The sequence below is a fragment of the Muntiacus reevesi genome, chromosome 21, assembly GCF_963930625.1.
Source record: "Muntiacus reevesi chromosome 21, mMunRee1.1, whole genome shotgun sequence".
Taxonomy (NCBI): Eukaryota; Metazoa; Chordata; class Mammalia; order Artiodactyla; family Cervidae; genus Muntiacus; species Muntiacus reevesi.
In genome coordinates, this window is record NC_089269.1 from 49,563,117 (window position 1) to 49,577,660 (window position 14,544).

Consider the following 14,544-nt stretch of genomic DNA (forward strand, 5'->3'; position numbering starts at 1 on the left):
AAGTCTGATTTGGGTCTTTCACATTTTTTATACCTCTCCTTAACATGCTCATTCTTTCCTGTGTTCCTGAACATATGGAGTATATTTATAATAGCTGTTTTAATGTTCTTATTAATTTGAGCATCTGTTTCTACAGATTGACTTTTCTCCTTGTTCTGTGGCATATTTTCTTGCTTCTTTGCATGCACGGTAATTTTTAACTGAATGCCAGACATTGTGAAATTTATAGGGTTGAATGCTGGATATATGTATATACATTTTGTGTTCCTGTTAACAGTGCTAAACTGTCTTCTGGGATACAGTTGAGCTATTTGGAAATTATTTGGAAACAGTTTGATCCCTTTGGGTGTTGCTTTGAAGCCTGTTGAGCAGGACCAGAGCAGCATGTGGTCAAGAGCTACTTGGCCCCACTCATTAGTGCTCAACCCAAACAGCTTTCTCCATTCTGGCTGTTTGGACCATGACCTATTCCCAGACCTGGGTGAGCTCCAGGAATTTTTCCGCTGGCTCCTTTTGGGTGGCTCTTTCCCTGTCTTGGTAGCTTCCTCTCACACTGGCACCAAACAGAACTCAGCTGAGGCACCACGTGGAACCCACCACACATCTCAGGAGCTCTGTGCAGATATCCTTATGCTGGTACTCAGTCCTGAGAACTCTAGATGCCCCGGTTTCCCCAAAGTCCCTGCTCTGTCTCCTCAATTTGGGGAGACTGCCAGGCTTTGTCTGGGTTCCTCCTGATGCTGCTATAGCATGGAAACTCTCAAGGCAGCAGCCCACAAACAAGGCTCAGCACATTTGCTTCCCTTCTCTTGGGGGTCAGTGTCTTGTGCTGCCCATGGTTCAAGGGCTGACAACCGTTTCACATTTTTTGTTTGTTTTGTTGTTGTTAAAGTGGGAGAACAAATCCAGATCCTGTTACACCATTAAGCTATATTTTAAGGACAATTTAGAAAATCTGAGACACAGGACTTCTCTGGTGGTCCAGTGGCTAAAACTGAGCTCCTAATGCAGGGGACTCAGGATCAATCCCTGGTCGGGAAACTACATTCCACATGCTGCAACTAAGACCTCCTGCAGTCAAATAAATAAATGAATATATATTCTTTGAAAACATCACATAATTAGGTTTTACTATTTAGTGAGGGAGAAATTTTGCCTTCACCCTTAATTTTCTTATAGCAAACTTAAGTGGCAAAAAATGAAAGCACTTAGGACCTACTACTGTTGTTTAGTTGCTCAGTGATATCTGAATCTTTGCAAACCCACGTACTGTAGCCCTCCAGGTTCCTCAGCCCATCGGATTTCCCATGCAAGAATATGGGAGTGGGCTGCCATTTCCTTTTCCGAGAGCTCTTCCTGACCCAGCAATCAAACCTGCATCTCCTGTTCTGGGAGGTGGGTTCTTTACCACTGAGCCACCTGGGAAGCCCAGGAACTACTATGAGCCCTATGTTATAATAACAGGGTAACCTAGGCTTCATCAGTATGTAAACGGAGAACTTCCAGATGTGCAAGTTGGATTTAGAAAAGGCAGAGGAACCAGAGATCAAACTGCCAACATCCACTGGACCATAGGAAAGGCAAGAGAATTCCAGAAAAACATCTACTTCTGCTCTATTGACTGCTAAAGCCTTTGACTGTGTGGATCACAACAAACTGTGGAAAATTCTTAAAGAGACAGGAAAACCAGACCACCTCATCTGCCTCCTGAGAAATCTGTATGGAGGTCAAGAAGCAACAGTTAGAAACAGACATGGAACAACAGACTGCTTCCAAGTGGGAAAGGAATATATCAAGGTTGTCTACTGTCACCCTGCTTATTTAACTTATATGCAGAGTACATCATGTGAAATGCCACGCTGATGAATCCAGCTGATGAATCCAAGCTGGAATCCAGATTGCAGGGAGAAATATCAATAATCTCAGATATGCAGATGATGCCACCCTTATGGCAGAAAGTGAAGAGGAACTAAAGAGCTTCTTGATGAAGGTAAAAGGATAGTGAAAAAGCTGGCTTAAAACTCAACATTTACAAAACTAAGATCATGGCATCCCATCACTTCATTGCAAATAGATGGGGAAACAATGGAAATAGTGACAGGCTTTATTTTCTTGGGCTCCAAAATCACTGCTGACGGACGCTGCAGCTATGAAATTAAGATGCTTGCTCCTCGGAAGAAAAGCTATGACAAACCTAGACAGCACTTTAAAAAGCAGAGACGTTACTTTGCCAACAAAGGTCCGTCTAGTCAAAGCTATGGTTTTTCCAGTAGTCATGTATGGATGTGAGAGCTGGACTATAAAGAAAGCTGAGCGCCGAAGAACTGATGCCTTTTAACTGTGGTATTGGAGAAGACTCTTGAGAGTCCCTTGGACAGCAAGGAGACCAAAGCAGTCGATGGTAAAGGAAATCAGTCTTGAATGTTCATTGAAAGGACTGATGCTGAAGCTCCAATACTTTGGCCACCTGATGCAAAGAACTGACTCACTGGAAAAGACCCTGATGATGGGAAAGACTGAAGGCAGGAAGAGAAGGGGACAACAGAGGACTAAATGGTTGGATGGCATCACCGACTTGATGGACATGAGAGTTTGAGCAAACTCCAGGAGTTGGTGAAGGACAGGGAGGCCTGGCATGCTGCAGTTCATGGGGTCGCAAAGAGTTGGACACGATTGAGCAATTGAACAACCCTGTTGCCCAGGATGGAGGAGTAAGGGTGATTTTCCTTTTTTAAGCACTGATATTTAAAAGTTTCCATTAACTTTCTTTTTTATTAAATATGAACATTCCAAAAATTACTTATAGAAATAAAGTGAAATTTTGCAACCCTAACTTAAAGTCGTATCTAACAAGTCTAAAATTCATTTTTCTGTGCAGTAAAAGTCAACTATAAAAAAGTCACTTCTTCTTTTAGCTTGAAATTTTTTCTTAAAAAAAGATAAAACCTGTAACTTATCTAAAGGGCAATCATGGTGACTGGTAGCATGTGGCAATTAAAAAAAAAGAAAAAACTATGCATACTGCTTGTCCTCACCACCTACTACACTTGTCATCCAAAATTCTAAAACCTGACATTTAACTTGGCCTGGCAAAGAAAGTTGGTTTTTAATGACCTAATGCTAAATCAAACCATGTTTCCCTCTTATATAGTAATAATTTGTAGGCAAAACACAGCAAGTTTAACACTTCCCTCGTTAGAAAATGCTGCCCATTTCACTCAACTTTAAAATTTTACAGGCATTCTTGTCTTTTTGCTATTCATTCCTCAACCCCCCAAACAATAACCACCACCCTAACATCAGCCCAAATAATACCTACAGTGAAAAGCAAATGCTAAGATTATGTCATTGGAGCAGTTATTTAATCTCTCCAAGCCATAGTTTCCACTTTTTCAAAATGGGGATAAAAGTACAACCCATAGAATTTAATGAAATAAAGCAAGTCTAGTGCCACAGTCGAAACTCTATGCTGAGAAGGTCCAGGACACTTCAGCAAACTCCCAGGAGAGATGAAGGATATTTTAAATCGAAGGAAACACGGAGATACTCACGACGTGCTGCCCAAACTATTAGACCAGGGTAGTTAAGAGTTTTTAACTTTTGATTGCAGTACATTCCTTTATGACATCATATCTTTGGGCAGCTGGGTTTTCAGTGGTTTCTCTGATTAAAAAAACAAAACAAAACAAAACACAACACTTCCACTCCAAAGTCAGCGTGGAACAGGCAAAGAGGGTGGTGCTGTTCTGTTCAATCTGGTGCCAAGGTTTGAAAAGCTGTTCAGTACTCAGCAGGCATCTCCAAACTTTAAATAAATAATTGTGATTATTTATGAACAAGGTAAATTATTTTCAGTGTCTTGGCATCATTTTTCCAAACAGCTATTAAAGCTGTTGGGACATAAATGTTTATTATTTGGACCTAACTACTTAATGAACATAACAGTGACTTAAGGGTGCTGTTAAAAACTTAATGAGACCCCAAGATGTCATGAGACAAGAGAGTTTAGGCACCTCTGGCTTAATGTTGGACTAGCAGAGTAACTTTCAGTAAATGGCAATTATGACTCCTTTACAGCATGCAGTTTCTGTGACAAAGATCTTGAGAATACTGTCCTAAAGTTTTAAGGCTAATGTTTCCATGATAAGACAAAAGAGAGGAAAAAAAAAAAAATGAGGTAGACAAGAAACTTAGATGAACAACCTGAGGTAAAACTAGGTCCAGAGTTAAGGCCTGAAAATAATCTGGCCACTAGGCAGATAAAAGCAATTAATCCTTCCTACCACACCAGCATGTGATACCAAAAAGTACAGAAGCTCTCCTTTTAAGAGTTAGGAATTTACATCAACAATTTACAACCCCATCTTTTAAACAGGTGATTCATAAATTCTATTTCGAGCATCATCTTCCATTTCCCCTGGGTTGACCTTCTCTTTACTCCATCTTCTATTTAGGATACAATTATAAAGCAAATTATTTCCCTTTACAGAAACATGAGAAGGGCTGAAAAACAATGAGATAGCCTGTGCATTTTATGCATCTATCTGTCTGACTAGCTACTTGTCCTTCCCTTGTGATGGTCTTTACATGTGTCTAACTGTATAAAGAGGAGAAAAATTGAACTCTACATAAAACTGATAGATGTCTTCTTTCATCTCTTACTACATTAGTGTTATAACTTGTTGACCATCACACTTGCTGCTTATGCTGTTTCAGCACAGTATACTAGTCACAGTTGCTACCCTGGGTCACTGCTCCACAGACAACAAATTTTCAGTTCAACTGAACATTTTTCTGAACTAGAAATTTTCAAAAATGAGTAACACTAAAAATGAGCATGCTACTAAAAAGCATATTAACTATTAAAAGAATGTTCCGGAAGGTTGTTAAATACATGCAATGAAAGAAATAAAATTTTTTTTCTACCTAAAGAAAAGTAATTTTAAAACAAACTGTTAATTGTACTTATGAAGTTATAAACAACATTCATCACACAGATTTTAACTGGCATTTCAGAAAAACATTAATGATGTGGTTTATAGTTAAAACTTACAACAGAATTTTTCAGTAACAAATCCAAATAACAGTTAATATATGTGTTTTATATCAGCAATTTGGTCAACCAGCAGTTCTTTAAAACATACAAAATAAATTTTATACGAAAAGGTATCACACTTTCAACATAGAATACTATAATTTAGTTTAGGTAAGTCTTCCCCCATGTCATTTATTTAATAATCATTTATTCTGCAATACAGGTTAAGACACTGAACTAAACACTAGGGATACAAACATTATAACGAGATCTGGGCCTTTCCCTCAAGGAATGCAGCACTGAGACACAGAAACTTCAACACAGTTTCCTGTTCTGTGATGTTCCCGTTGACTGAAAGTGCTACAGGAACTTCGGCACTTGGTTCAGGCTAAGAGTTTTAAGAAAATTCATTACTGACGCCATGTACGTGTGTGTGCTCAGTCATGTCCAACTCTTTGCGACCCTATGGACTGTAGCCCGCCAGGCTTCTCTGTCCATGGGATTTTCCAGGCAAGAATACTGGAGTGGGTTGCCATACTGACCCCACAGTAGATAACATGAAAATTCTGGAAACACGGTTATTTTTGGATAAAATCTGCAAGCCAGAAAAGTTATGCCATAATCTATCATAGGAAAGCCTACATAAACCATGCTTAGAAACAGTCATCGGAATAAAATTATGTCAGAACCTCTGGGGGGCTGGAGCCCAGGTATCACTATTTGTAAATTATAATATGTATCCAGAGCTGAAAGACACTGGTTCACTGACTGATTAATTCATAGTATCAGGACTGATTTAACATCTTTATCAACGTTAAGACAGGACTGGACTGATTAGTGGATACCCAGGCCCTAAGAGGATCCAGGAACTGAGACGATTTTCACTTGTATCCTATTTTTTAACATATGCCAGTAATTGAAAAGACGACCTTTCATGGTGGGTATCTCATGGCACTCTGGCCTACGCCAAGAAAAGTAAGTGATTGCCAATCTTTAACAATATGTATGGCCTAAGATGTCTAACTGTTTAAACTTTAGAGCTGGACAACTGGAGCCTGTAGAAGTCACAAACTTTGGGTACCAGAGTACCCACTGCATACAAGCATACAGAGAACAATGAAGGCAGCACAAAAAAAGCATTCACCTTGTGATAAAAACTAAGGTCCACAAAATTCAGGGAAGGAAGAGACAAGAATAAGAAGGAGGGGGTGGGTGGGGCAGATTCTTCTGGAAGGAAGAAGACTCCTGAAGCTGTAACTGATTGGCTTTAACTGGAAAGACAGAAAAAAGCATTCCAGCATTCCACGAAGAAAGGATGGTGAGGGTTGGAAAAAGAACAATACTTTGGGAAAGTGCTAAGGTAACACCAGTCTCCCTTAAAGGAGGTCAACAGTGAATCATGGGGTGGGGCCAAATGATGGGAGGCCTCAATTGACAGGCTGAGGAGTTTGAACTTACTCTTACTGAAAAATGGGGTAACACTTTGGTTAAACATCAAAAATGATTTTAGAAGATTCTTCTGGCAGATGAACATGCAAGATGCAATGAAATTCAAAGGGCTGAGATAGATGAAGATAAAGAGAACATCTCAGTATTTTCCCAGCACAATTCCCTGAGTACATTTTTTTTTTGTATTCAAAAAAAGTGAAGGTTTTAAAAATGAACATTCTACAGCACAGTATACATCTTGGTAGCATTTGGACTAGAAAGTAAAATTAATTTTACAAGTCAAATGATTTATAAAAAGGTCTGTTAGCTCTTAAATATTAATATTTTAAATATTAAATTTTACAATAGAAAAGCTAATGACATACCTAGAAGATTAAATATCTATTTACGGGAGCTCTATAGAGAGAAGTAGCAAAGTTTTCTTCTCCTGGAAACAATTACTTATACAGTCTAAAGCTAATGAAAATAAAGAGTTAATAGGTAGTAAAGACAATGTTTTTAATATTCTTTTTCTCAACATGAACGCTAACGTCAAAAATGGGCTTCCCAGATGACGTAGTGGTAAAGAATAAGCCTGCTAATGCAGGAGACACAAGAGATGCAGGTTTGATTCCTGGCTGGGGAAGATTCCCTGGAATAGAAAATGGCAACCCACTCCAGTATTTTTGCCTGGAGAATTACAAGGACAGAAGAGTCTGGGGGCTCTAGTCCAAAGGGTCACAAAGAGTCATTCACAACTTAGCAAGAGTGGCAGCAATGCCAAAATGGATAGCTTGGGAGTTACTTTTTTTTTTTTTTAACCATTATTTGGCATAAAAGAGGACTGCTGGAGGTTTGGAATTAAGATGATCCTTAGGCTTCCTGACCTATAGGTAATAAATACTTTGCAGCCAGAAATTTGACTTCCTAGTATTACTAACACCATTAAAGAAACATTTAGAATTTAGACAAATTAGGAAACCACTAAAACACAAGCAGCTGAAAAGTGTTTCATATGCTAAGACAAACCTTTTTCCCACAGACAGTCTTTGATCTAGATAGAATTCATCAGTATGAGATTTCTAGTACAAAGAAACAGGCTTTACAAATTAATATTGTAGCAAGCGACAGTTAGGTTGATTTAAGCATAAATAACAATGTAAACGAACTAAGTCCTAACTGATTATAACACATGCTAATTGTTTCTTAGAAAACATATAACCTATTCTTGTTCACTCAAACCATGTTACTGCATTTACCAAAAAAATGCGTATTTTTTATAAATTGTTCTTTGCTTAAGATTTTCCATTATGTCACTATCTATTTCCACAATCAGGGTAAAATTTTACTAGTTTTGAGTATTAAGATCAGGTTTAACTGATCACAATATTCTGCATGTTAATATTCTGTATGTAGATATTAGGGTCTTCAGCCTTTCCCTACCAAATCTGGAGAAACTTTAATACTCATGGGTTTACAGTTGTAAGTACACCTTTCAAAGGTTATTTTTAACTTTTAAAAATATGACCAATACCCAAACTGATCCTACATAGCAAAAACATAATACAGAACAAGTAGTTATCACAAGAAAGTCTCTAACAATAATCACATTTGAAATAATCCCAAACTGAAGTTACCTGTCAAAATCTTATATTAAGAAATGCAATATTCAAATGAATATTTTTATTTTTAATCTCATCCATCTGACCACAAAATAACCCAAACCTTACTAATCTACTATTTTTCCTGTGCTGCAGTAGTCCTTTTCTTTAAAATAAACTATCAAAATAACTCCTTAACCAATATGAAATCAAGCAGCTAGCTTACATGAAATTTTAAAGGTTGTTTAAAATTTTCCTAATGAAAATATAAGAGCCTCATCATAAGATATTCCAAAATATTAAACAAATATTCTTATAGTCCATGACTATACCTGAGCTGTAAGAAATTCTGTTCATTCCGCAAAAATGTCAGGTAAGCTGTTTTACAGGTTTATATGATATGTTATACATTGCAACCGTATTTTTTTGGAAAGAAAGATTTACTTTTAGAAGCAGCAGCAAAACCCAAGAAAGCAAAAATTTGTACCCAAACTGGCATCTCTCCCCACCCTCATCAAAAACCTGCAGCAGGCAAAGAAAACTTCGAAAAACAATAAAGTCTGGTTAAAAGGAAATAAAAGCATGACCTGTGAGGTGAAATACAATGAGGGGGTTATCAGAATCTTCTTTTGAAAAAAACAAGGGAAAAAAAAACAAGGTTGAATCTTAATTATTGCAAGCAAACAGATCCTGATCAGCTGGGTTGAGAGAGATGACTTACAGAGCACCGCTACAGCCCCAGACTCGAACATGAGACATTCTTCCTTGTGCCTGGTTTCCACTATGAGGCTGAAAGGTGGGGGATCCAATTTGTGATAGATCCGAAATCCTTTGCTGAACGCCATTCTCCTTTCTTCGGAGGCAGCCCTGTGAAAACCAAGCAAAGCAAAGCAAATGAAGCTAATGTTTCCTTCTGCAGCAAGGACTGCAAGCCATCGAAGTCCTTCCCTGCCAGGTTTTGATGGGGGAGGGAGGGAAGCGGAGGGGGTGCGGAGAGAGCTCGGGGACAGAATTGTTTATTCCAAAAGATAAGTCATCACTTAAATTTTTACCGAAAAGCAGGAGGGAAAGCAGTCTCACAAGCAAGGCAAAACAGGGTTCTCTTATCACTCCAAAGTTCCAAGAACGGTTTGGTTAAGATGAGTTTCCCTTTTCTATTTACCAAAAAGGAAAAAAATTGAGCCTATTTTCGCTCGGGAGTGGTTTATCAGCTTTCTGCTTCGGGATTTGTCACCGCCGTTTGAAAGGGAAAACGATTCGGAAACTTCAAACCGATCCCCTGGGCTGGGGGTCGCGGGGGAGGAGACGAAGGTGGGAAGGAAGGTGAACAGGGCTGATTCAAAGCTCCTTAGAGGTGAGAGAAGGGAAAGGATTATCCGACACCACAGGAGCTCCCGGGGCGGGGATCGGCGGTGAAGGGCAGGAGAAGCCGCCCAAGCCCGGGACACCGCCGGCCGACGGGACCGGGGGCCGGTAAATATAAATGACCACCCGGGGTAGGGAGAAGAGTCACGACTCGGGACTGGACCGGGGCTCCTCAGGGGGTCCCGGGCCGTCGACAGCCGGGAAAGCGGCTCCTTCTCAGGCGGGGACGCAAGCGCCTGAGCAGCCCCATCCCTCCATTATACGCCAGAAGAGACGACCCGACGCCCAGACGGACTCGCTGCCTTTCCCGCAGGCAGGCGCGCTGACAGCCGCTGTCACCTCAGTCCCCCTCCGCCCAGCGCTGCGCCTCGCATAAAACCGGCGGTCTCCCCCCACCACGCCTACCCTCCGCGTACCCGGGCTGCCGGCCGTGGCCGCTCGCCGCTGCCGCCCGGGCTGCGGAGGCGGAGACTGCTCCAGGAAGCGCCGGCCCGCGAGCCCAGCAGCCGGTGGGTCTGGCCGCGGCCGCTCCCCGCCCCCCGCCACAGGCCGACTGTCTCACCTCTTCCTCCGGCTCCTCCTCCTTCCGCGGCCGCCGCCACCTCAACCGTCACTTCCGCTCCGGCGCGTCCATCTCTTCCGCATTGCGCCGCGGCCGAGGGGCGGAAGGCCCGCCCCCTTAGCGGGGAAGGGGCGGGGCGTTGTGAGAGGTCCCGCCCCACTCCCTGACTGCCCCCGCGGGTCGCTTAGGCGTGAGCTGCCCGCCGCCTCCGCGCGCTGCGACTTTGCTTTGGGTGGCGTGTTTTCCCAGGCGGCGGCTGCGGGTCCCACCGCTGAGGATGCCGGGAGAGCGAGGATGCGGCCTCCTCCGCCCCCCTCGCGTGGTCTCCTCAGAGCTTACCGACCCTCCCCTAAGGGTGCTGGGGAGGGACTCAGGAAAAAGTTTGGGGGCTTGCCTCAGAAGGGTGTCAGGACCACCCCTCGCCACCCGCACCGGCCTAGCGGGCCCGGGGTTAGGCCTGGGGGACAGCAGCACGCCGGCCCAGCGGGCAGCGCCTGAAGAGCTGTCCATGGTGTCTCACGGCGTCTGGGTAGGTAGCAGGAAGAAGAGCTGGTTGCCCGCTTTGGAACAGCTCTGTTCGCTGCTGTTTTCTTGTGTGTTCTGGAGCGCTCCGGAGCACCGTAAGAGAATTCTCTGCTGTCTGAAATCACAAGCCAGAATCTCGAGACTTCCACACGGCCGTACTGAGGCCCAGGCAGTAGCTCTGGGTCGTCACCGGACGGCGAATTGCTCTCGCCAACCGTGTAATTTCACAGCTCAGGGCATCTTATCATTTCACCCTATCCTCATTTTTCAACAAAGCATGCTTCCTGGATAATATCAGTTTGTCCCATGGACTTCTCAGTCCATTTCCACTTAATAGACCTAAACTTGGGAATGAAGTCAAAACCCACAGGGTCAAAAGGAATTGGAATAAACTCAAAAGTTTGAACTCCGCACCTCAGGAAATCATTTCCTCTTGCTTTTCTCTTTGCCTCTTCCCCTTCTTGTTTTTGTCAACAACAAAAGCAGAATTTAAATTTAGTGTATTGCACAAGATCATTTTCCCTCCAGGCCCTGTCATGTGACTTAACATTTTTTCATCCATTTTAGAGAAGCTGAAACCACCCGGGTTTCAGGATACCAAAGTAGCTATAATTCATAAGCCAAGAAACCACTTCTTTTATGGAAGGAAATATGCAAAGACACTAGGGTTTAGTTTGAGGACTGGAGGGGATTTCTCTCGTTTAGTACCATCTCCTTAGAAAAACTGTTTTTGCTCTTTGTAGTGCTTTCTTACAGTAGCCTCAGAACTAAACTCATTAAGACACTCTACTGGTCCATGGTTGCTTATTATTATTATTTTCTCCCTCTCCAGAAGAATCTATTTCTTTTATGGCCACACCCTGTGGCATGCAGGATCTTAGTTCCCTGAGATCAGGGAGTGAACTGAATGTGGCTGTTAAAACCGGAGCCAGTTTTAACCACTGAACCACCAGGGAAGTAACCAAAAGAATCCATTTCGATTGGAGGTTGCACTGGACCGAGAAAAATGAAATGGGAGTGAGTGAGAATGGACTTTTTTCTTTTTTGCCTTTCTAGGTATATTAACTTGTATAGCCCCAAAGGAATAGCAGATAGATAGGCACCAGAAAAACTTATGGAAGGTTATGGCTTCAGATGTGTTGATGTAATTGAGTATGATGCTGGTAAGTTGTTCTTTTTTTTATGACAGCTGAGACCCAGAAAAGTTAACTTGTTAAAATTTACTCAGTGTGATGATAAAATTTAAAAAAAATTAAAAGAACAAATAAAAAAAATTACTCATTTTGAAGTAGGGTTGAGACCACCAACCAAACTTGCCCACTCTGTATCAGTGCTAGGCTCTTTTCAATGATCTGCCTATTCCCGGTTCCTTTGGATTTCAACTAAGGAAATTTAGGCCAACATTTCTTGGTTCTGGGTCTGAATTGCTGCTTTTTCCTTTGAATTAGACTGAATTATTTTTCAAGAGTTGTCAGTAGAAGGCCACAGCTTTACCAAACCCTTTCAAAACAGATCATTGTAGTCATGAAATAAGCACATGCTCAGGGTTTAAAAATATACTTGTTAGTCGCTCAGTTGTGTCCGACTCTTTGCAACTCCACGGTCTGTCCGTAGAATTCTCCAGGCAAGAATACTGGAGTGGGTAGCCATTCTCCAGGGGATCTTCCCAACCCAGGGATCAAGCCCAGGTCTGCCTACATTGCAGGCAGATTCTTTAAAAACATAAGCGCCATTTTATTAGGTGACTTTTAAAACCTGTTACTCCTTGTTCATCTTGTCTCTTTCCTATTTGTACTTCTATATTACAACACTTGAAAATAGCTGGCCACATTGTCACCAAATTTGAAGAGTCTGGAATGGGCTGACTTTAAAATACAGGTTAAATGGCATACACAAACTTCTCAGTGAAGTCCTAAGGGCCTATGGAAATGGGCTGACACAATCTTGACCCTTGAAAATGAGCAGTGAGGCCCGTGGTTGGATGAAAAATACCACCTCCTAAAGATGTCCACATTCTAACCCCCAGAACATGTGAATATTAATTTATGGGGGAAACAAGTCTCTGTAGGTATGTTTGTGTTAAGGATTTTGAAGTTACTTTGGATTATCTGGGTATTCCCGGAATGCAATCACAGATGTCCTTATAAGACAGCAGAGGGAGACTTTACACACACTTACACACCCAGAGACAGTATAAAGACAGAGGGAGAGACTGCGGCAATGTGGCCACTAGCCGAGGGATGTCAGTGGCCACCAGAAGGCAGGGAGGATTCTTCCCCAGAGTCTTAGAAGGGAGCATGGTTCTGCAAATATCTTTTTTTTTTTTTTTTTTTCAAATATCTTCATTTCAAACCTCTGGACTCCAGAATTGTGAGGAAATGAATTTCTGCTGTTTTAAACTACACAGTGTGTGGTAATTTGTTACAGCAGCCACAGGAAACATAACTTTCCATTAGGAAAGTTATATAAGACAATGTAACTTTCCGTCAGGAGAGAAACTGAGATCAGTAAAACAACTCCACAGATGTTTAAGATAACAGCTCCCATAGCTTTGATGAATTGAAGGCAAACACTATGATTTTTAGGGATTTCCCTGGTGGTCCAGTGGTTAAGAATCTGCATTTCCAGTGCAGGGGGCACAGGTTCCATTCCTGGTCAGGGAACTAAGATCCTACACGCCAAAACAAAACAAACAAAAAATCTAACATGATTTTTAAATGTCGGGTTTTGACCAAATTATTCTTCTATGGACAACTCCCTGTATTAGGTTGAAATATACATTTGCTGTTTTTTTAGAAAATGATTGATTATCCCAGTAACATAAAAAATATACCATATGTTACAAGGCTATGAATTCTGACATATTCACCATGTGTATTAGTAGTAGCCTACTTTTCCTGGACTTCCTTATCAAAAATGCTACAAAGCATTTGGCAAATTTGGAGAATGTTAACAGCCTGATTCTGTTATCTTTAATAGCTTCTTTTCAGAGACAGATACAGATCTTCGTATCAAGATCTGCAAAGATCCATTATAAAGGCATGGATGACTCCTTGTGAAAGAGAAAACAATGGTCTTGAAGAGCAACACAATGGTAAGTTACAAATATCATTAGTTAGCTCTTTGCTTTGAACAAGTTCATAGTAATCAGTGAAGGATAAGATTTTAAACTGGAAAAACAGAAATTTTGTCAGTTGAAAATATATAAGTTTGAGAGCAGAATCATTGAGAGTAAAACCAAAAACATCAAAGACGCTTTCATGGTCAAACTGCTTTTGTGAAGTAGCTTAAAATGGTTTCTATAGGACTTGTCAAATCTTTTATCCTTTATCATGTATTTTGAATAATCAAGCATGGGGTATAAGGTACATTTTCCTAAATATCTTTTTAAAATTTACTTTATTAAGTTGATTTACAATGTTGTGTTAATTTCTGCTGTACAGCAAAGTGATTCAGTTATAGGTACATTTTTTTTCAAATTTTTTCCATTATGGTTAATCATAGCATATTGAATATATTAATAGTTTCCTGTGCTATATAGTAGGACCTTGTTCTTTATCCATTCTGTGTGTTAAGTTGCTTCAGTCATGTCCAACTCCTTGTAACCCCATGGACTATATGTAGCTCACCAGGCTGAGCTAGTCCATGGGATGGATTCTCCAGGCAAGAGTCCTAGAGTGGGTTGCCATGCCCTACTGCAGGGGATCTTCCTGACCCAGGGATTGAATCTGCATCTCTCTAAGTCTCCTGCATTGGCAGGCAGGGTCTTTACCACTAGTGCCACCTGGGAAGCAAATATAAATAGGAGGACCTCGTTCTTTATCCATTCTAAAGAATGGATTTTTACAACTGCTAATCCTAAACTCTCAACCCAACCCCACCAAACCATGGGACCACGTGTCTGTTCTCTGTGAGCCTGTTTGTTTCATAGCTAAGCTCATTTGTGCCATATCTCAGATTCCACATATAAGTGATATTATATGGTCAGTATGTTTCTCTTTCCGATTTTGTTGTTGTTCAGTCACTAA

General features: G+C 41.2%; 1 protein-coding gene across 2 annotated transcripts in view; it reads right to left on the bottom strand.

The window, feature by feature from the left end:
* Window positions 1-9,969, bottom strand: part of SYNJ1 (synaptojanin 1) — an 88,869-nt gene extending 78,900 nt beyond the window's left edge. The window contains exons 1-2 of one of the 2 annotated variants that reach the window (XM_065913848.1): window positions 9,846-9,969; window positions 8,786-8,931 (exon numbers count right to left, since the gene is read on the bottom strand). In XM_065913848.1, the coding sequence (XP_065769920.1) occupies window positions 8,786-8,909 (124 nt within the window). In that variant the 5' untranslated portion in view covers window positions 8,910-8,931; window positions 9,846-9,969. Of the gene's footprint in view, window positions 1-8,785; window positions 8,932-9,116; window positions 9,134-9,845 lie in introns of those variants that run through there. The other variant, XM_065913849.1, reaches the window with a different exon arrangement.
* Window positions 9,970-14,544: the final 4,575 nt, after the last annotated feature.